The sequence below is a fragment of the Sphaeramia orbicularis genome, chromosome 4 (assembly GCF_902148855.1).
Source record: "Sphaeramia orbicularis chromosome 4, fSphaOr1.1, whole genome shotgun sequence".
Lineage (NCBI taxonomy): Eukaryota > Metazoa > Chordata > Actinopteri > Kurtiformes > Apogonidae > Sphaeramia > Sphaeramia orbicularis.
In genome coordinates this window covers 32136532-32159408 of record NC_043960.1, presented here as the reverse complement: position 1 = coordinate 32159408, position 22877 = coordinate 32136532, and the positions used below count along the sequence as shown (strand labels likewise).

The window sequence follows — 22877 nt, the reverse complement described above, 5'->3', positions numbered from 1 at the left end:
ATTGATGCGATGTGTCACAATCATATCACAGTTTTTATTGGCCCAAAGCTAATGTAGGTGCAAGGAATTGACAGAATATACTTGTTCAGTTGGCACAAATAGTCCCCATATGTAGTTATACACTTTTAATGATGTAAAGCAATTGTATAAATTATATAGAATATTTCATTTTCCCTTTTGGAAATTCTGGCAAAGAAAAGTATCAAATCTTGACAAGTGAGACATTTTTTTTTACCCCACCCTCTGAAGGGGAGGCAAGGGGTATTGTTTTTGGTTCGGTTTGTTTCTTTGTTTGTCAACACTTTAGCAGCAAAACTACTGGTTGAATTCATATCAAATGGGGTTTACAGATTGCCAGTGACCCAGAATAGATGTGATTGTATTTTAGTAAAAATGGGTCAAAGGTCAAATTTTTATGGATTCTTAAAATCTTTTTTTTCCCCATTTACTTATGATGGCTGAAATTTGTCTATGCTGTCTGTGTTTATGCTGACATCTGCATGCACATAGACATGATGACATCAGCTGGACTGATGTCAAAAAAAGCTACATTATATGCGAGGGGTGGGGTTTGATGTGCCTGGCACCACTTGTTTATTTATTTTTTTCCAAATATTACAGTCAAAATATTTGATGTTTTTGTTCAACTAATGAATTAGGCCATTATGTACTTTTGTCAAACGCTTCAAGTAATGTTGAAAATCTCAGAAATATGTCATTTTAATTGTGTTATGATTGCTTTAATTAGTTGCATGTCAATGGTGTCATATCCCCTTGACTAATATCAGTGTATAATGTCAGTTGTGCCCCCTTCACTAGAATTCAATGATATAATGTTAATAATGTTAAACACAATGTGAATTAAAGCTGCAAGCAGTATTGGGTGGGACCTCGTGCCCTGGCCCGGTTCACCATGAGGGACTAACTGGTAGAGATAACCAAGCAAAATCTCACATACCCACAATGCAATGGGGCAAACCCCTATTAGAAAATGTGTAGAGAAAAAGTCAATTTCACCCAGGAGTCAAACCTGAGTGTACCACATGACAGTGTGATGCACTAACCACTATACTACACAGCAGCTGCGTGTGTGAGTTTGTAACATGGCTCCTTATGGAGCAGACATATGTGCCTGTGCTAAATTCAGTGAGAAACCACCTCTCAAACAAATTGTGATTCATCCATAATGTTGTACATCATATCTAAAAGATTTTTGCACCTGAGACTTGTGGAGAGTCTTGTAAATGTATCGCTATATAATATGTCAGAAAAAAGTCCACAGTGAATAATCAGTTTCAGACTTCGCAATTTTCAGGGCTTAAATTTAAGACAGTTATGACAAAGTTGTATACAACTTTTTTGATGAGGGTTTACTCTGTCTTTTGCTGCTATTTAGAGTGGTACGACAAACTGTCTTGGGCAAGATCATTTTTGACGTTTTAGTTGGAAAGGCAATTTGCAAACTTCCTGTTGGAGTTAGCTCATAAGTATCAGTGTGTGATTTGTAGGGCTGGATGAGACAAACATTTTGGCGTTGGTTTCATGTCTGTATGATATTCGTACTGGAAGTTTGCGTGCAAGCATTTTTTCATTGAAAGGCAAATTGCTAACTTCCTATTGGAGTTAGCTTATGGGTGTCAGTGTATGATTTGTTGGGCTCGATGAGACAAACATTTGGGCGTTCGTTTCATGTCTCTACGACATTCTTACAGGCTGTTTTTGTGTATATAGGTGGCACTAGAGAGCACATTTTTGTACCTAAGGGGTTAATTTTTATATTTTATAATTTTTTTCGCCAGATGTGACATGTGTGCCAAATTTGATAAGTGTTTGAGCATGCTGAGGGGGCCAAATTTCAGTTTAAAGTGGCACCGGTATAATAATAAAAAATGAACAAAATACAATAGGGCCTTGCCTTTCAGGTATCTCAGGAGTATGTGGGGCGGGTCAACTCGCCTTACAGGCTCAGTCCCTAATAAAACTGTCATACATTATGTCATCCATAAACATGACGTCTGCACTGATTAACCCTTTCATGCATTAATTATGAGAGGCTTAGTTCAGATTTTTTTCTTGTGTTTTTATTCCTCCATAGGCATGAAAAAAACAATGTGATCAAGTTGGGGTTTTTTTTCATCGAGTTACAAAAATGTCCATGGATTTAATTTTTGAAGTAAAGAAACATGTTTAAAACCCAATATCAGAAATTGATATTAAAACAATGAAATAAAATCTGATGTTTTCTCACATTTTAACATATTCTAATGCTAATTATTACTCTTTTCATGGGGATAATATGCAAAAAAAAAAAAACAAAACAAAACAACTTTTCTTTCTAACAAATAACATTTGATTTACACTGAAACATGTTACTGCAGATCAGATTCATCAAGACCAGCAAAGTTACAGTAATGGTATGAATTACAGTGTATGGGATGATGCATAAGTGTCCACTTTGTTGGCTGATGTGGACCTAAAATAACAAAACCCATGAATATACAAGAGAACAGCTGTAGAATAACTGTCCACCGTAGTGACCATTATGCATGAAAGGGTTCAATATCAGGGAATAGTGATTATGAAAAGTTTCACACTGCCATGTTGGAGGAGCCATATTGTTTCTGATCAACTCATTGATTGATTGATTGATTGATTGTTGCAGTTACGCAGGTGTGGTAGTAGTTTGTTGCACCTCTTTGTTCCCTCTCAAAGTTGTAGCTGAGATGTTCTGAGAACACTTGTCTTTCCCATTCACTTTCCATCAGTACAGTCAGAGCAAGAGAGACATAGCCTGAGGTCGGTTACCTAGCAGGACTTGATGCTGTCAGGACATCAGGTGAGACTCCATACTGAGCAGGCTCAGCCCACCACCCTTCAGTCCTCACTTAATCAGCTCTGACATAACGCCAATTCCACAGTGGGTGGTGCAGCACACAGCTTTATACATAGACATGGCAGCCTGGGCAGTGATCGGCTCCCAGACTCTGCTGTGGTTCACTCTTCACTGTATCAGGTAGTGCACTACAGTGGTCACTGAAACATGTTATTCTCGTTTTGATTTTTAGCATGCTAGCATTCATCACCAGTCTGAAATAGAATAGTTAATCTGGCGGGTGGCATTTGATGGTGCATCAGGATCCATGACAGGTACTACAACTGTTAGTCTTTTTGTCATCAAAAAGCACATGGCACATGACCTGAAACTATAAGGAAACAGTGGAAAATAGGAACAGCTGTTAACCCAGTCACCACTGAATTTAAGCGCTAACTTCAATGAAACTGCTACATACTATCCTGAGGGCATAGGCAAACAATTTACGGAATTGAGCCAGACATAACTGAAAAATCACGTCTGCAGCACATATAGCTGCTCTATAGTTTCTATTGTTGCTTCTGAAAAGCTGAACAGGAACTGCGAAGCAATCATAAAGCATGCAGGGAAGCAATTTCTTTCTCTTATTCAAGTGAAAAATTATTCTGTGCTGTCACAAAAGACTCCCTAACAAGGTGCTTTAAACTCTCTGGCAGTGCATTGCTGCAGGGTGTCAAAGAGTGGATAAGGTATAAATGAAGCTTAAACTCAAAAGTCTGTTTCTGGTAATAGCAGCATTTCGTTCCCTCTCCAATGTGCTTTTGATGTGGAGGCAAGATTAACAGTGTTAAATCATCCTCTTCACTGTCTCAAACTAACAACACAGGCATAATGAGCAGAATGTTGACGACGGTAGTGTTTCTTTGAGGTGCATAGACTTATAATCCTTTCTTTTTGTGGAAGTTGCATTGGAATTGAGCTCCCTTTACCTATACATCCACTGACCATTGTGTGTTATTAAAAAAAAAGTCATGTAATTTGAGGTGACAATAGGCGGATATCCAACCACCGAGGAATGTTCCTTTCATCTCTCCTTAATCCTCCATGATGTGATCTTGCCGTTATGGTTGAGTGGCTGAGGATGTGCCAAGGAATCCAGGAGCTCAGGCCCAGCTGCTCTCTAGAGAGCGCTCTGGCATGGCAGAAAGATTTGCACGTCGAATGTGCCGATCCCTCAGAGTTAATGAGGCCTACTGTTTGGGCTTCCATTATCAGACTGCTGCATCCTGAGCCAGGGCTGCACCGAAGCAAAAGTCATGCATCATAAAGTTCTAGACGCTCCTTGATACATTGTGGACAGTACGCACAGCTCAGCGTTTCTCACTGTCACTAGAAATAAACTCAGTAAAGCATTGCATGTTCTCATAGCGGGCTGTTCATATCAAATCTGCTGCGCATTAACATTGAGGCCGTAAACGCAGTGTTACATTTCTGCTGTTGAAACACTGACTGACACATACAATGAGTAAAATTAATGAAAAATAAGTGCATACAAATTTAGTCATCAATAATACCCGAAGAGTTGTTTGACAGGATCTGTAATTACGCTTTCATTCTGAATACAAAAACCCTCAGTCTGCTATTGACAAATCTGATTCCTATATGTGACACAGTAAACCATGGATAAATGAGTACAAAATCAGACCAGTCGCTAGCATTCACCCGGCTCCCAAATGTCACAATTAGGAGCCACGCAAAGGTCAGCTCAGATCTGTGGCCTGTGTTACAATATTGAAAATCAAATCTACTGTAAAGATCCAGACGCCCCCAGATCTAGGGAAGGTCAGCCGAGTGTCACTGACTCTGAAAAAGCTTGGCCACGCAGCACGAAAAAGAGTCAAGTTCAGGCCTCCGGGGTCTGTGCAAAGGACACACATACACCTGTGATGGGGATTGTGCCTTGAGCTGGGACGGTGGAAAGGGGGATGGGAAATGCGGGAGGGGAGCTATATTCTCCCGCTCTGCGAATGATTGGCAGAAAATGTCAGGCACAGCACATCAGGCTCATACAGAGGCACAGCAGGCAGATGTCAGAGACTGCATGATAAGACGGAGGGCAGGCTCACAAGGAAAGGAAGGAAGTGACATCTTCAGAGAGTTATGTCATCCTTTTCAAATCTCTTATAGATATAAGAGAGGCCCTTAAAGCATCTCATACCTAAAGTCTTTTGTACTTAGAGTACGACTACAAAACTATCTGTTGACCCATCTTTAAAAACCAGCTGGAAAAATATTTCTTCTAATGTTTGTGTCTCCTTTTTTCTGTTATCGTGATTTTCCAAATACAAGGATTAGTCAGGGTCACAGATTTTTTTCCACATACTTGTATTCCACAGAAGGATATGCCTAACCTTCTGGGTTGCACACCACTGGGGTCTGAGCCAGGGTCAGGTATCTCAGAAGGGAAAAGCAGACCGAAGACCATCCGCTGCATGTTAATTACACTTAGAGAGGTTTGTTTGACCTTGAGACAGCGCTTCATCCTGATTTATTGAAGTCGGATTTCAGGTCGAAGCTGGACGTAGCTTGTTGAGCAACACATTTTCCAACATAAGTAGCATTTATACTGTACACAGACCGCAGGTGAGGTTCATCAATGAGGTGAAAATCAATGCGCAGGATTGTTCAGTGTGTCTTTTTTGGTTTCCAGGGCAGTGCTTCGATGGCCCACCCTGAAGACGAGCTGGAGCGCCTGACCAAGAAGATGCTGTTTGATATGGACAACCCTCCTTCTGAAGAATACTTTGGTAAGAGAAACCCTTTCAGCACAGCTTTTTTAAGGTGATAATACTGCACCTTTATTCTGTATGACAGGGAAAAAAAATATCAGTTAAAGTACATTAACCGAGACACTACTGTTAAACATATCAATGAACTGTGGAGACACTAGTCGCTTTTCCATTGGACATCTGTGCAAAACTTTACCAATATTTACTAAAAGTTGGAAAAACAGAAGTGCGTAATGTCGGTTTTTCCATTAAATCACAAATGCAATGATTTGTTTATTTATTATCACGAGATGACATGAGAAGTCATTCCATAAACATGGCGAAGAACATAAATATGGTGTTGATTTACAGATATATTCATTATTATTATATATTACCCCTCTATCTCGTACTAAATTAAAAAATGATTGGGTTTCCTGGTGTGTCCACACATACAGTGACATGTTTCTTCTTCTTCTTCGCTTGTTGTAATGTACGTCAAAATACATTTTTTCAATTCACCTGACTCTAGTTATGAATAAAGGTCTTTCCGTAGCAGTTTTGCGTGATATACCATTTGTGCTATGGCTCAAGAAAAACCACCTCTTGCCAGCGCAAAAACTTTTAATCGAAAAATGAGACTTTTGGTGAAATTGTCGTTTTTCCATTTGGTAAATTTGTATGCGCAAGTTATATTTGCGCAATTTGAGGATCAATGGAAAAGCGACTAGTGAGGCCTGGAAATGAGCACAAAATCCTCCATCCACCATCATTTTTTTTAGTTTGGGATACTTGTGTTTTTAAAAAGGTGGACAGTGTTGATTGTATCAAAAATCACACGTGGGGTAGCATTATACCAGCTTTGTTTAGGGTCAGTGTAAAGCGGTGGAGCAGGTAAAATAGCAATGCTATACGCTGTGTGGGTTAAATGCAGATACTGAATTTCCCTATGAGGATAATATAGTGAGGTCTTGTTATATATTTATTTATTCTTTATTTTTATTTATTTATTTTTTCTAAGGAGCAGTTTTAATGGTAATGTAGCCCCTTTCTCTGTAAAAGTGGCTTGTCTCACTTTTTTTTGTCTCTACAAAATGTAGGGAACATTTGTATTGAATGTTTAATCTATATTCAAAATTTTATTTATATGTTTTAAGATTTTTCTTTAAGTCAGTTCAGATTTTTCAGAAACACCTTGACGGAATGTCTTTCATGGGACAAACCTGGATTTGAGGATAAACTACCATGAATTTTCCGGCATTTGAGAGTAAGAATTCATGCAGTAATTATATCAAAATCTTGCTCAAATGTGCATGAAGTGAAGTGAAAACATTTTTTACTTGTAATATTAACATTTCTGGCCATTATTCTGTACCACACTTGGCTCTTAAAATAGTTTCTAAGTGAAAACAGCATTTATCACAAGGGGTGTGACAAAATTTAATCTTGATGATATTTCTAGTGCTGTTACTAACGACTAATTTTCTAAGGATTGATCTTTCGACTATTTTTTCGATTAGTCAACTAATCTAAATGACTAAAAAAAATCAAGTGTTGGTTATTTTGTTGTGTCCATTTTATTTTGAATACAACTCAAGGGACAAAACATAAACTGTCACCTGTACCATGGCAAATGTAAACAATATAAATAAGTTAAATATTACCTAACAAAAAATTACGAAGTGGGATGGGGGGGGCAGCTCTTTCCTGCAGGTCTGTACTATGCTGTTGCCCATAGTAACCAATAGCTGGTAAGTTTAGAATGGCACAGCCTCCCAGATATGTCACTTGATATGATATATGTCCTCATTCCTAATTTGTACGTGCGGCACGGACCGCGGAAGTGATCCCACCCACACATCCATCCACCCATCCATCCATCCATCCATCCATCCATGCATCCGTCCGTCCGTCCATCCATCCATCCATCTATACATCCATCCATGTACACATCCATCCATCTATACATCTACCCACCCACCCACCTACCCACTGATCCATCCATCCATCCATCCATCCATCCATCCATCCATGCATCCGTCCGTCCGTCCGTCCATCCATCCATCCATCTATACATCCATCCATGTACACATCCATCCATCTATACATCTACCCACCCACCCACCTACCCACTGATCCATCCATCCATCCATCCATCCATCCATCCATCCATCTATGCATCCAGTCACCCACCCACCCATCCATCCATTACATCCTATCCATTACTGATTAGTCAGACTACAGAATGACAGAATGTTCAAATCCATATACCTTATATTAAGGTTTAGTCAAATCAAACCAAGGCATGTTAATTTAAAGCTGAAAATATTTATATGTTGTTCAGTAAAATTTCTAAAGGCTTTAAATGAGTCAAAAGTATAAACCAACATTTGTATTTATTTGGGTCTCAGATAGAGAAGAGGGCTGACTTAGTTGACCCCTTGTTATTTTATTTAAAGAGGCCCCTGCTTTAGAGGGACACGTATACCAAAAGCATCAGATGTTTTTCTTCTCACATTTACAAAGATAGTTATTCATCACTCGACTCATCATGTTACAAAGCATGTTTCCATAAATTTCATGTTGTAATTTGTTTATGGAAACAGCAAAACTTGAATTTCACAAAAAAGTTTTTCCACTCCCTCAAGAAGTTTTTTTTTTTTTGATACTTAGTTTTTATTAGTGATTTATCATTTTGTTATACAGAACATATCAACAATTGGCAATAGACAGTTGTTATAATCCAATAGCAAAGATAATATAGGCTACAGTTATGAAACAGCAATCAAGTTACACAATCAAATTTTTAGAGCAGCAGTTCACACAACAACTCAAGATGATTTTTCAATAAAGAATAAATGCATGCAGAGGAAATGAAACACCTTTAAACATAACTTCTGATGTAGCGATCATTTAACTCGTGACTTATCAGGCCACTGATTAACTGTTCGCTTCAAGGATATTTTGAAAGTGGAAAGTGTGAAAATATGTCTGGCACAACAGGTCATGTGGACTGATGATGAGACTGAATTATTCCTCTGTGCCTTCCATGAAGCACAAACATCACAGCCAGATGGGAAAGAACATGAGAATGCTCTGTCCTCTAGTCTGTTTAATAGAGATATGTGTAAAGTAGTCTACTACCCCACCAACTGTCAACACAACACAGCCGAGATTATTCACGCCAAATTACTTTGTGGAAACACTCATAATTCACATTTTTACTTCATTTCTTTCATTTAGATTTTTTAAATTTGCTTCAGATTTACTTGACATTATATGGAAACACTGCTTCTGACTTCTTTTACATCCTATATAACATATTCCATTTGTTCCAATTATTCTGCAATAGACAAGACAGACTCTCTCTTCTGCTCATTCAAACACATTGTGGAAGAGGTTAGAATTGCAACATTTGTTCATGTCTATAAGCCTGTTGATATCCTCTTTCACAATACTTAACTACAGATGTGTTTCTCTTTGTGACCAGAGTTGTGAATTTCCTTGTGGAGTGTCCATCTCTACCAGAGAGGATCTTTGTCTTTACTTCAGGCTACAACAAAACAGCAAATGAGATACTAGTTAGATATGTTATTTTCTGTACACATGTCCAAAAACTCCTCACAGAACCGGAATATCAGCATATGCCACATGTTAGAAATAGGGTGACATGACACCTGTCAAATTCAGAATTCTATTTTATTGACAATAACAGAGAAATAATATTATGCATGTAAACATGCTCTTAGTCGGAACTGATTTCTCCCCCCACACCTGTTTCCTCATGCTGTGTCTATGTGCCCTTATGCATGTATTTTTAGTGCTTTATTGTTAGCTCTGTATTAGTTTAATCATATACTATGTCACTGCATATGCTTACTCTAAGTGTCTCATTACTACAACATTCACTTCACAATGTAGCATTCACAGGTGAGAGTTAGAAAGTGGCTAAAATTAGCCCATGACTCACTTTTTCATTCACACTAACACTTCGCAGACAGGCGCATACACGCACGCACACGCACACACACACACACACACACACACACACACACACACACACACACACACACACCCAAAGCATTCCTATCAAACATCGCTAAAGCAGTTCTATAAACATTAGCGTTGGAAGTCTCATCTCACTGGAAACGCTGTTAGTTTGACAGTTTGTATAGCTGTTATTTTGAAAGGTGGGATTTAATGTTTATGCAAGAGAAACAAAAAGACTTCTCTTAAAAAATTAAGAACTATCACTCCTGTAATATTACACTAACAACACCTGAATGATGTCGGATTATGGGATAGTTGACTAAACATGGCGTAAGGTTTCCTAGATGAGCCCACCCAGTAACTCACAAAATTAGCTCAGTATCATGAGAAAAATGTTTTTGGAAAATGGCTGGAGGCTGTGTTAGCACAGTGCAGGTGTGGAGGATAACAGGAAAAGCCTAAGCTCATCTTCTTTTTATTCCTTAACCATTGATTTCCATGGTGTAAACACCAGCAGCATATCTACAGTACCAGTATGAAGAACAGTCCTCAAGGTAGTCTCCAAACTATATCAGCGTGATCAAACGATAAGAAAGCACTCGTACTCAGGGCATAATGAGAATGAAAGATACAGGCTTTGGATGGATGAAACGCCCTGATTTTGATAAAACTCTGTGTCTTGTTCGATTGTCCAACAGTGTTTTCTTCCAGTGATTCTCTCATATTTTCATATTTTATTTAGCGGTCAAAGTACCAACACTGTTAGAACTGGGATATTGTTCATCAGTTTGTATTCCTCTATTATTATTATTATTATTATTATTATTATTATTATTATTATTATTATTATGATGTTAGTGAAACTGGCTGTGGAGACTCAACTGTCATTTTAGGCCAAAAATGTTCTCAAGAGAATACTACAACATTTCAGCCATGAGAGGTTGATAGATAACTTATTTGAATAACTTATCTGTGCAAGACCAATTTTGAGGATTTCTTCCATCTGACACTTAGATGGATGTATTGATAAATATCATGCCCCTTTCCTTGCATAAAGTTTTATTACAAAATTGCAAATTAAGCCAAAAAGTTTTTTCAGCATAAAATAACAAATATAGTGGACAATCAATCTTGCACATTTTACTGTTTGATCGAAAGTGGCAGATGATCTCTAAATGTCCTGAAATTCTTGACATACAAGCAAGAGTTACAAATTAAGTCTACAAAATTTGATGTGATCGCACCTTTAGAGAGATTAAACCAGCTTTAAAAAACATAGATTGTTTTGGCAACACATTGCATAAAATACAAGCTTGCAGTATGCATCATATGGTTAGGAGAGCCACAATATAAAAACTGATGCAAATTAACCAAATAGTGGCTCTGTAATGAAGTTTTAAAAAGACATCCTTAAAAAACACAGGAGGTCAGGGCTTTAACACTTTAACACTTTTTTGTAATACTTCCAGTTTTGGTGTATAATTTGCAAAGTTGCAAAACACATAAAATATACTTTTTTTTTTTTTTTTTTTACAGTTTTGTTGGTTCAGCATTGCTTAGTGTCCAGCGTATCTGTGGCTTTTTAGACCCAGTTTTAGCTACTTGCAACAGCAGTTCATTAGAGATCCTACTTCATAGAAATAGCAACATTTAAGAAAATGCATATTTTAATACTTTATTTATTTATTTATTTTGCAGAATAGCATTCAGAAGATGATGATTCTATGCATTTATATTTCATTTCTATTCTTCCGCCCTCTGTACCCTCTGCTGCCAGCGAGTGCCATCCTTCTGTTGCTCTCTCTTCTTTAGCCTTTAATCCCCTTTGCCCTGGAATTAGTTACCATGCCCATTAGATACCTCTCAATACATTCAATGGGACTCTCCAACGAGCTTTATATCAGCACATAATCACCCAGCGCACCACGATAGCATGTGTAGGTGTATTATAGCTACAGGGACATGTATTTAACTGGTATTAAGGGATATTCAGCTTCACGTTGGTGCTCACTGCTGTAAAGACCTTAATTGGTTCACATTAGACATAGGTCAAATGGATCTGCTGGCTTAAGCAAAGTGTAGTCATTTTACAGAGGAATGGCCCTCAAAGCCTTGTTGGCCTAATTTTAGGTGCATGTGCATATGACGCCAGGCCTGGCATGCGCACTCTATACCATGCATGCAGTTGTGTTTGCATGTATTTGCCAACTCTCAGACTCACTGGCTGAAGGCTGGTAAAACAAGGACATGTGAGTTGATAAATGGGTCAAATGTGAGCTGAGGTAGCTAGAACAAGTTAAGGATAGCGTGCGCGTCCCCAGCTGACAGCGAGTGGCTGTTGTAGCAGAGGGGTGGGGAGGGTCATCTTGTGGTTAAACAAGGCGACAGCTGAATTAACTGAGAGAGGACGAGGGCGGCCGTCTACGACTGAGGTGACTTCAGGGACTCATTAGGAAGAGAGTTCAAGCGCAGGCACATGCTGCTCTGCAAGTCCACTGAGCCTGATGCCTCCCCCGCTGAATAATGTACATATAGTCACCACAGTTAAATCTACTGGAGGCCAACGTTCTTTTCTGTGGGATAGTCAGTCCCCGAGCTAGAGCCTTTTTGTAATTACAAAGAAACCTGACAGCCCTCAAGCCTCCCCTCCTCTTTTATGGTTGGATACGGTATATACTGACAGAAACAATTCAGCTTGAAAAGGACTTGCATCAGATTGGTACATATATAAAGCAAGGATATTCTTTGTGTAGAGTACCGAATTTTGTAAAAACAAACTTAATTTTAACATTATTTTCCTCCTTCTTTTTTTAATATATTTTAAGTAGTATCTGCTTTGTTTCTATCAATCTACGCGTCATTTTAAAATTACATTTGCTTCCTTTTTTAACCACCAACTGGTTATTTTTTGTATTTGCTAGCATAATTTTAAAGGCACATATACAGTTTGTTTTTTGTTTTTGTTTTTTGTTTGTTTTTTGAGTATTTGTATTATTTGTTCACATCATTTTAAAGTTGCATTTGTTATCTTTTTTTAATTTAACATCTGAGGATTTCCAATGTGTTGGCGTGATTTTTAAGTTGTGTTTTCATCATAATATTTATTATGTTTTCATGTCATTTTAAAGTGAATTTGCTTTTTTAGCAACTTTAGTGACTATGGGTCGGATCTACTAAAGGTTTGTGTGTATAAAAACATGTGAAAATTCATTGCACATGCAAAAAATGTACAGATTAACAGCGCACACTAAAGGTTGAGTCTTTCAAAGATGCAGTTAGTACGTTTGCCACAATATGCAGTACGGGGTGTTAACATGCAGTTGTGCGTGTGCTGGAAGGAAAAAATGTAAATATAACAATTTAGCAAAGAGATTTATCAAACCCGAAAGCAATTTTGCTAGTAGAAACTGCGTCTATATTTAACACATCTCAAAGGGAGGTGCAAACGGTTTGTATGCGTAATTGCGCACACATGGCTGTGGTTATTGTCCCAAGAAGGAGACATCAAAATGATGAAACAAGACGCAGAGAATGCATTTTTCACCTTCGTGTGAAAATTTTTGGAATGATGGAAGAAAAAATAATTGAGATGTATGCGCCCCTTATACTCTGTGTCCTCTGTGTGTTTGCAAATAAAATACGGAAAATGTATAAAAATGTGTGTGGGCTGCCCACTGCTGGTATGGTTTGGTGTCTGTTGGTACAGGAGACTTTCATGATTCTGTTTTCAGTATTCATTCATTCATTCATTCATTCATTCATTCATTTTCCTTGAGAGGGTTGCGGGGGTACTCTCACATTCACACCTATGGGTATGAATGTGGTCATTAAGGTGCATGTGTTTGGATGGTAGGATGAAGCCAGTATATCCATACAGAAGCTTCACGTTACATTTTCAGTAATATTATAGTCATAAAAAGCCAAAAGTGGGGAAAAACAATGGTGACGTTATTCTGAAACCCGGCAACTACTCCATCTTTGAAACTGTTAAATCATTGTTAATAAAACAAAATCATTGTCTGTTGTGTTGGTACAAAAGTACATATGGCTAAGGATGTCTTTTAAATAAATACAAAAGTAGATATATTCAAGTGAAGATACAAACTTGACTGTTTAACTTCATTTGCATGATCTCAGACTTATTTTTTCAGAGTACAGGGAAAGCGGTCTGAGAGTTGTGGAAACCCTAAGGCTAGTAATTAATAAGATTAATCAAAGTGTGGCTGCGATCTCTAGTACCGTACTGGACGGGATCATTGTTTTATTGGTGTCACTATAATGTCTTTGATGAGCTTCTAATCTAAAACATCTATAGTGGGTTTCCATTGGTCCAGAGGGGGTTAATTGAATTGAATTAATGTTACACTCTGGCTCTGTGATGTCAGAGGAAACTTTCTATTAGGGCTCAATGGACTGCAGTCTGGGGATTCTAAATTACACAACATCATTATGCTCTCTGCAGTCCATTTTCTGAAGCATCGACAGTTACACAGGTCAGGCCTTCGGTGACTTCTCTGTGGCACGCAGCTGTTCTGACGCTATTCAAATTGTAAAAACCTGAAAATTATACACTATGAAAGAGCGGCTTTTCTCGCAGAAACCCACTTTACAAGCCAGAAATTCTCCCTGTGATTGAAGCTTCTTTGAAAAGCAACTGATTAGTCCTGATTTAGAGTTCCAGATTAGATTTGAGTAATCTGAAAGAGCCTTTTCTCCAAATGTCATCATCCGTCATATTTAATCCACTTAGGTTGTGCGTAGGTGTACTGTGTTTGGGGAAATCTAATAAGACACAGCTACTCAGCTCGCAGTACAGATGCCTTGGCATTTGTGCATGAGAGGAACTTATAATATTTTGTCATCACTACATTTCTGTCAAGCAAAACCAGGACATAAAGCTGAATAATTGAAAGGATGAGATGCTTTGCATTATTCACAATTAGTGATGATGATACTTACACAGTGTAGTGCATTCTGCCGCAGAGAATCTTTTTTCCTACTTTTTTCTTTAATATCAAAATGACAAGTTGAGGATTCCTTCATGTGTTCCCAGATGTTCAGTATTCTGCTGTATAGAATTATGAAAGATGTGAAATTTTAATATCCAATCAATATTTATACTGAGTGATTTTCCAGAGAGATTTTTGAGCAGTGGCATAAATGTTTTTGTAATGTTATTATCAGTCAATGGAAATTAGCAGAAATATTCATATGGGCTTACTGTACTTTGAGCTGCTGGGAAAAGCCACTGCTCCTGGTTTGAGCTAGCCTTTGTTTTATGATAAGAGCTAGAAAAGAAAAGGCAGCCTTTGCCATTTTTCCTCATAATGTCAGCTGGAAGAACCCTCATAATTTATAAGACACCTCACATGAAATGTTTATGAGGAATCTTGGAAGAGATACAAAATGGCAGTGTAGCTCCAGTAACAGTACAGGCCAGAGGAGTCAGAACAGATCAGTTAAGGTAATTGGGTCAGATAAAACTTTAGGTTCACATAGAGCCGCTACTGTTTTTTCACAGCACACTGAGGCAACCCAACTTAATGTATTAATAGGCTTCCATTTTAGACAGCTTTGTGCATTGTCTAAGATACTCTAGTGGAATTCATTTGCATATTACTGAGGTCGCCCTCAGCAACCTCTTAGGAGTTTGCTTTTAGATGTGCCTCTACATGTCATAACAAGTGGGATGTATGTCAGAGTAAAACCTTTCTGCTGCCTTGAAAGACACCCCCTCCCTCCCTTCCTTCACCAGCCCTGAACCCACTTCACACACCACACACCACCTCCACAATCTCCAAATGCCTTTGGCCAACCACCTCTCCCAGTACTGATAACTGTTTCCATTTAGTGAATCAAGGTTTACATTTAATGTTACATTCATTTGGCACGAGGGCAGAAGAAAACCTCATAACAAATCGTGAATATGTGCAGGTGCTGAGCAGTGACATATTTCATTTTGTGAACCCTATATATTGAGTGACGTTCATCAATAAGCTAATTTCTTAAAAACAAAATGCCAAAATAGAACAAAAAGTGCATTTACAACATTATTAAAATACACTAAATCACAGGCCTACACTACTTCATATACACATAATGATATTCAAACCAACGCTTGATTATGATGCACGATTAATCAAAATGCAATCAGTGTCAGCCTTGGCTATTATATAACCACAAGACTGTGATTTAATTAAATGTGCCACATGCAGATGTGAATGTGACAACTTGTTATTTGGTTTGTGTGCAGCCTACTGATTCTCCATACCCATAATAAAGAGATTATGACCAATCAGTTATTGTTTAGACACTTTAGCATGTGCTGTGCATACGATTATGTGACCAGAAAGTAGAAATCAGTTCCAAAGAGATGCCGATAAACAGGCTGATGCTGAGTAAGCATAAAAAAATATACATGACCTCCACTATTTCACAATATTTTAGATTCATTGAGAATGAGCTCAATGTGAAACTCAGTGGTTGGGGTCTGATGAAACCTGTAGCTTTCAGGTTTGCATCACTTTGGACTGCACCAATTTTTTCTTTCAGATATTGAAACCATCAGAATTTTGTTCACTTAGAATTTATAAAACTAAATCACTGCTGTCAGAAGCTGCTTATTAGTAAGTTATGGGCCTTTTTCTGTGAAGTTTGCATATTCTCCTCATGTCTGTGTGGGTTTCCTTTGGGTGCTCCAACTTCCTCCCTCCGTCTAAAAACGTGCACTTCATATGTTAATCAGTCAATCTAACTCACCCAGAGATGTGACTATGACAGTGAATGGTTGTTTGTGTGTATATGTCAGCCCTGTGACGAACTGGCGACCTTTGTTCAATGGTAGCTTGGAAAAATTATAGCATCCCTGTAACCAACCAAGAGGATTAAGGAGAGAAATTTTGATTCCAAATTCGGAATCTGCAAAGTTGATTTGAGTAAAATATGTTTTTCTCTTAGGACCAAATCATTGTTGTTCAGTGTTATCAAGCAAATTTGAAGCTTTTGTCACATAAAGTAGAAGATAAACTATGTACATTTCCATTATTTCTTTCAGACTGAATATACTTGGCTGTGTCTGTATCTGTGATATTTCATGGATGACACCATAGCACATTGGTAACTGAGTTGTTTGTGAGCATTAACTACTTGAGACTGAGCTGAACTTGGAATCTGAACTTGATCAATTGTGCTATAATGTTTACATTTTTTCATTGATTTCGATGTGTCGTTGTTAATTCTGTGGTGTGAAAAAACTGAGTAAAGTAAATATTGTTTGACAACAAGTTCCACTGTTTAATGGACAGTCTTGACAAGTCTATTATGGTGGAACTGTAGCTGGATCACAGCAATGAGCTGAATGAACCAATGTGACACGTATTTATACATGTATGTCAATGGTAACTACTGTCAGCCATGTTTTTGTGCTTTATGGGAATACATAAAAAGATGTGTTTGAGTTCACTGTTTGCTGTGAGCGTTTGTTCTGTAAAGGTATTTCCATCTCTCATTACATGGATGAATCTTTTGTGAAAAGGACAAAAAACACCTCAAGTAGGACTTTTTTTAATGTTGTCTTTTCTAATGTAGGGGTATCAAACTGGTTTTAGTTCATGGGCTACATACATCTTGATTTGATTTCAAGCTGACTGGACCAGTAAAATGGTAGTATAATAGCCAATAAATAGACTACTTCAAATGTAGTTCTTTGTTTTAGTGTAAAAAAGTTAAATGAAATTATGAAATTGTTAACAATTGCAAACTATACTTTCACAAAAAAAAAAAAAAAAGTGAATAACCTGAACAACCTGAAATTTGGTTAGTAAAATAAGTGCAATTTTAACAGTATTATGCATCAACTTATCATTTATACATGTGCTTTAAAGATCACAGTGGATCTACAAAGGTACAACACATTTAGTAATAGGCATAATATTGTTAAAATTTTGGAGTTTGGGATTTTGTACTAAAATGAGTTTGATACCCTTGACTGTCAGTATCATCAGTATAATTTTTGTAAATTCATCCTTCAGCCAGATTTTAACCTTTGGCAGCCCGGTTATAGCCCACGGGCCATATGTTTGACACCCCTGCTTTAAAGTGTGCCTAAAGATCAGTTAATGGAGACACAGCAAGGATAACCTGCTTTAGACTGCAGTTAATTTTACGTTGACCCTGATTCTACATCTAAACAGTGTAATGTTCTCAAAGGCTGTAGAGCCTGCAGACTCTGGTTCCTCTTCCACTTTCTCAGGATTTCCTCCAATCACAGTGTTAACAGTTCACTCTGTGTTCTGCCGTACTGTCGAGCTGTATTTTGTGCATATGATGGTGGCAGGAGTCAGTATGAGATACAAGCATAATGCTGCTGGAAGGAGGTCACCGACCACCCAGAGGCAGGGGGTGGGGGGCGAGGGGTGGGGGACATCATATCAGGCAGTCTGGTGACATGGCAACTCGTCTAAAGCCCATGCATCACCCTACCACCTACAGTGGATTATAATGTACGACTGAAAAGACTAGATTATACAACACAATACCCACGGATGATCCATCATAGCTGCCTTTTAGAACACATACAGTATGTATGTCAGTGCGTGGCTGCTCTTTGTCCTTTTTCCAAATCTAGCAGTTTAAAAGGCTTTGATTATGAAATTAAACATTTATAACATTTACATATTTCTATTAGTGTAGTTTCATAATTGTCTGTTATTTTATTAATGACTTCATTTTTTTTCCCTCTATGACAGTCTTTGGTTTAAATGGTCACATGCTGTTTTCACAACTTAAATAAATAAAGTTGTTTCTATTTTAAGAGGAGCAGGCAGGTTTACAAAACACAAAGTAGGTTTATAGTGTGCAGGTCCTATTTTTTTTTCCCCTCATTATCTTATCCCAGCACTGCAGCTGACCTCACGACGCTGCTTTCTAGTTTCTCAGCTAATGCACTGTGCCTGCGTGGTGCTTCTCTTCTCAGCGACAGAAGCCCGCTTTTTGGCAGTAGTTCACGTGAGGTGACCACCCCCTCCCCACTCCTCCATCACCACCACCTCCTCTCCTCTCCTAACCCCCCCCCCCCACCCTTCTACCCTCCTCCCCTCCCCTTTCCATCCTCGCTCCCAGGCTCGGCGTTTGCTATCCTGCCTCGTTGAGACAGCTCCACTGAGGCTTGCAAGATCAGCTGCCGTGCGAGCCCAGCTGAGGCTTCCGGGCACTCACGTTGCTAGATTTCATTTGTGAGTGAGCGTTTGACCTCAGGAATGAGTAGACATCCTCAACGCTCATGCACGCAAATGCAGACATACTTACAAGCACACGGGTGCGCACAGATAAACAGCGTATAAACACACGCATCTCTGAACACACGCCCTGCCCACACACTCACCTGTTCCCTCCCTTTCTTTTCTCTCTCTCCCTTTCACCCCATTCGCCAGCTCTGCTCACTCCCTGGCACCCCTCCATGTCGCTCCTGCCAACCTGCTTCTAAAACATGTAACCTACACTCAGTCCCCCTCGCTCTGCTGCCGCGGGCCCTGACAGGCTGAGCTGTAATGCTTAGTGGCACAGGATCGCCTATCCGCCATCCTCCACTATCGCCGGAGCAGTTCTGCAGATTGCTATTTGCTGACATTGGGAATGAGATTAAAGGCAGGGCTTAGGAAAGAGGCATTCAGAGATTGAAATGCAGCGATGACAGCTATTTCTCTTGTCATCCTAAGGCAACCGAAGGCCACAGCATTGTCAGGCTGCTCAGAGGGCAATCTGAAGCAACAAAGTAGATTAACCTAGAGGGAAAGAGATGAAACGGCGCACAAGCCCATCCTCTGGCTGTTCAGTAGCTGCCAGTTACACTACAAATGTGTTTGACAGAGTTAGTTTCCACCGTTAACAACTCATTGACCTATTGTTTATGGTTTTAATTAAGTGTGAAGAAGTTTCAAAATTGTGTACCTTTGTTTGACCCATGTCTTAAAATGTGCCAAAAGGAACGTTGAGTTTGGTTTAAAAAAAAAAAATACGAAGGATTTCTACAAATCCTAAAGAAAGTCTTTAAAGGTGTAAAACAGAAAGGATTTTAAGGCTTTAAAATGTCCCCCTATATAACATGTATGTAAAAGTCACTTCCTGCATTGTGTGAATACATCATAACATATAAAACCAGACTGTCTTGGCTGTCTACATCCACGGTAGCAGCTAAAGGATGGCATTGACTTTTTCTCCTGAATGCCTTAATGCCTCTTTGCTGTTCCCCTACGTGTGCATCACTGTCTAACCCTAACCATCATTATGTTACAAATGGCTGACCAGCTCCCATCATAGGTTACCTTCAGACTGCAGGCAAATGTGGCCCAAATCTGATATTTTTTGCCCATATGTGACCTGTATCCGATCTGTTAAAGACAGTTTGAACTGCACAAATCTGATTTTTTCAAATTCGACCCAGGCCATGTTCATATGTGGTCCTAAATCTGATACATATCTGATATTTTGCAATGTGACTTCAGTCTGAACGGCCAGGTCGCATTTATCTGACCTTCACATCATTGAAATGTGACAAATGCATTCAGTTCATACTCAAAACTGATCGCATTTAAGTTGCATTTAATGTGTAATATCAACGAGCACACAAAAAATCTGATTTCACCAAAAAATCTGAATTGTGCATTAAGACCTGCTGTCTGAATGTAGCCACAGACTCCAACACAAATTTCATGTAAGGAGTTCACTTAATGTCAGAATTTATGATTGAGTGTGAGATAATGTGTCATCTCATCATCAAAAAATAGTAACTGTCAGAAGTAATAAGCATTTCTGTTAGCAGTGCTTTTATCTAGTACGAGGAAGTGCATATTCAACAAGGTCTTGCACAAAATCATTTAGTACTCATACCTGGTGAAAATAATGAATTTAAAGCCATTTTATTGAAGTGAAGAGCTGCACAGGAAGTCAGAAGAACATAGAGCCAACAAAGGCCAGTGGCCATCACCCAGTATTTTTCTGTATTCACATCAGGAGCTTCATCCAAGTCACCAAAGTCAGCCTAAAATGTTTCCTTTTTTTGCTTGTATGGACATGCAATAGACCTTGAATTGCATTGATAAATATCTGTAAAAACCCCAAGTGTAACTTGTTGAATCATCCAGAGACTCTAGTAGAGCAAGACCAGGTATCAGAGCAACATTTGTATTAGCTGTCATCTTACCAGTGTTGTGTTGTTAATAATGAACCACATCACATTCAGTAGTTGAATATGTTTTGTTTTTTACCACAATATCTAAAAGATATTTTAATCCAAGCACAAAACTTTTGTTGAAGTCCCAAAATGGATTTTGTGGGTCTTTTATTAGTTTTGGATACGAGCTACAGTTGCTGGCTTTGCCTTTGGGGTTTGCAAGGGTTGCACCAGCAGAATTGTATTCTTTAGTAACATAGTGTGAAAAGTTTGGTCTCCCACCAAAAAGTTCCTTGCGATCCTTCTTTACATGCACCATCTTTGATTTCTGACGATGTAAGATCAAATTGAGCTGCAAGTGTGCTCCCTCTCTGCCTTTCATGCTGCTTCAATATCACGGCGTGAAAAAACAAAGAAGGCAAAGACTGAGGGAAATCTGAAGCGTTCTGCCACTCAACATCCCCCATTCCCAAACAACAGCGTCTCACTGCCACTACAAATACATTAGAAATCAATTATTTATGGAACAGAGTCAGGGCCTCTTTAATCTTTTCCTTTTATCCAATTAAATTGTCTAACCATTCTAAGCCTCTATAGCTCACAGGGAATGTGCTTCTTTAAAAAAAAGAAAAGAAGAAAAGATTTTCTCTTCAGTCCTTCTTTTGACTTTCGATGTAACAGAGAAGAGACACTTCTGAGGGCTGAAGAATGAAAGGAAAGAAAGTGAGTAAAGTGTAAATGAACTCCCCCTCCCGCCCCGTCACCATTGCATTGGTTATACAGGAACTATTTGAAGTTTTGATATTAAGACTCTGGTTCCATTCCCTGCGCAAAGGGACGCTGGGGAGCGGTGAGGCCTTTCATGATTCCTTTATGCCCAGCTGAAATAGTTCGAAAGTATTTGGGATCATCTCCACAGGGGTAAATACCATGTTCAATTGCTGTCCTGTATTATTCAAGAAGTCAATTGAAGTAGTGTCTCAAAATTGAAAAAGCACACTACCGACGCAGACGTGTGAAATTATTGATGTGTAACATTGTAAAACAATCCTCACTTCTCTCTATTATCATACAGTAAAACTGGAAGAAAAAGAAGTAAGAGGCTCTCTGAAAAGCTAAACATTTAAACACTTTGTGCGATTATTCTGGCTTTACCTTTTCAGAGCAGAAACAAGCCAGAATTGATAGTGTGTTAGTGTTAGGATAATTAATTTCAATAATTAGATAGAAAATGAATCCACAATAATTGTGATTTATTGAGCCAAGGCAAACAAAAAATGCCAGCGTCTGAAAGAAAACATTACTCTGTTGTATGTGTAATTAGTCACTTAATGATCAGAAAATAAATATGCAATAATTGTATAAACAGTGGGTGATAATTAGAACAATGTGTGCATCTGTATATGTAGATACATGTATATCTATATAATACATGTAAAATGAAGCTAAAACTGTGTACATATACATATGTAATATACATTTTATACATACAGTGCACATGTGTATGCGTACAAAAGGAATTTTGAGATGATACACACTATCATGAACAATTAAAACAAACTACAGTGGCTAATTGGTAATGACAACAATCATTTGCAGCTCTATTATAAGATCAAAACATTCTGCACTTTACATTTCAGTTACTGTCATGTATGTAATTTACTTCATCATCCCTGTCTCCACTCCGCTCATCATCTCCTCCAAATGCTGTGTGGCATGATGGGAGAAAACTGGTTCTTAAAGTTCAAACAGTAAAGATGACAGTGTGTGTCTTTGTAAGAACAGTAATTGTTTAATCTGAATTGATTTAATGATCCAGACTATTTAGTTTTATTGATGCAAACAGCTGTTTTATATTATAAAATGGAAGCTTAGATTTTGGGGGAACACTAAGAAACATATAGAACAGAGTGTTTCCATGGCTGGCTGTAAAAATGCATGTATGCTGTGGTTTGTTACATGATCATGTGTATTCATGTGTGGGCTGCTGATGTATGCATACAGCCTGGCGTGACATGTCTGTGGGTATGCATGTATGATATGTGTGTCTGTGTTTGTGTACACTCGTCTACATGTGTGGCATGTCTGGTTCAAACACATTTTTTTCATCCATCTGTCTATGAGCCTGTGTGTGTAT

General features: G+C 38.4%; 1 protein-coding gene across 4 annotated transcripts in view; it reads left to right on the top strand.

Moving 5' to 3' along the window:
* The window catches only part of lpp (LIM domain containing preferred translocation partner in lipoma), a 208316-nt gene that overhangs the window by 146355 nt on the left and 39084 nt on the right, over positions 1 to 22877 (top strand). For all 4 annotated transcript variants that reach the window (XM_030132580.1, XM_030132583.1, XM_030132581.1 and 1 more), the window contains one exon: positions 5523 to 5619. In XM_030132580.1, coding sequence (XP_029988440.1) covers positions 5523 to 5619 — 97 coding nt within the window. The remainder of the gene's footprint in view (positions 1 to 5522; positions 5620 to 22877) is intronic.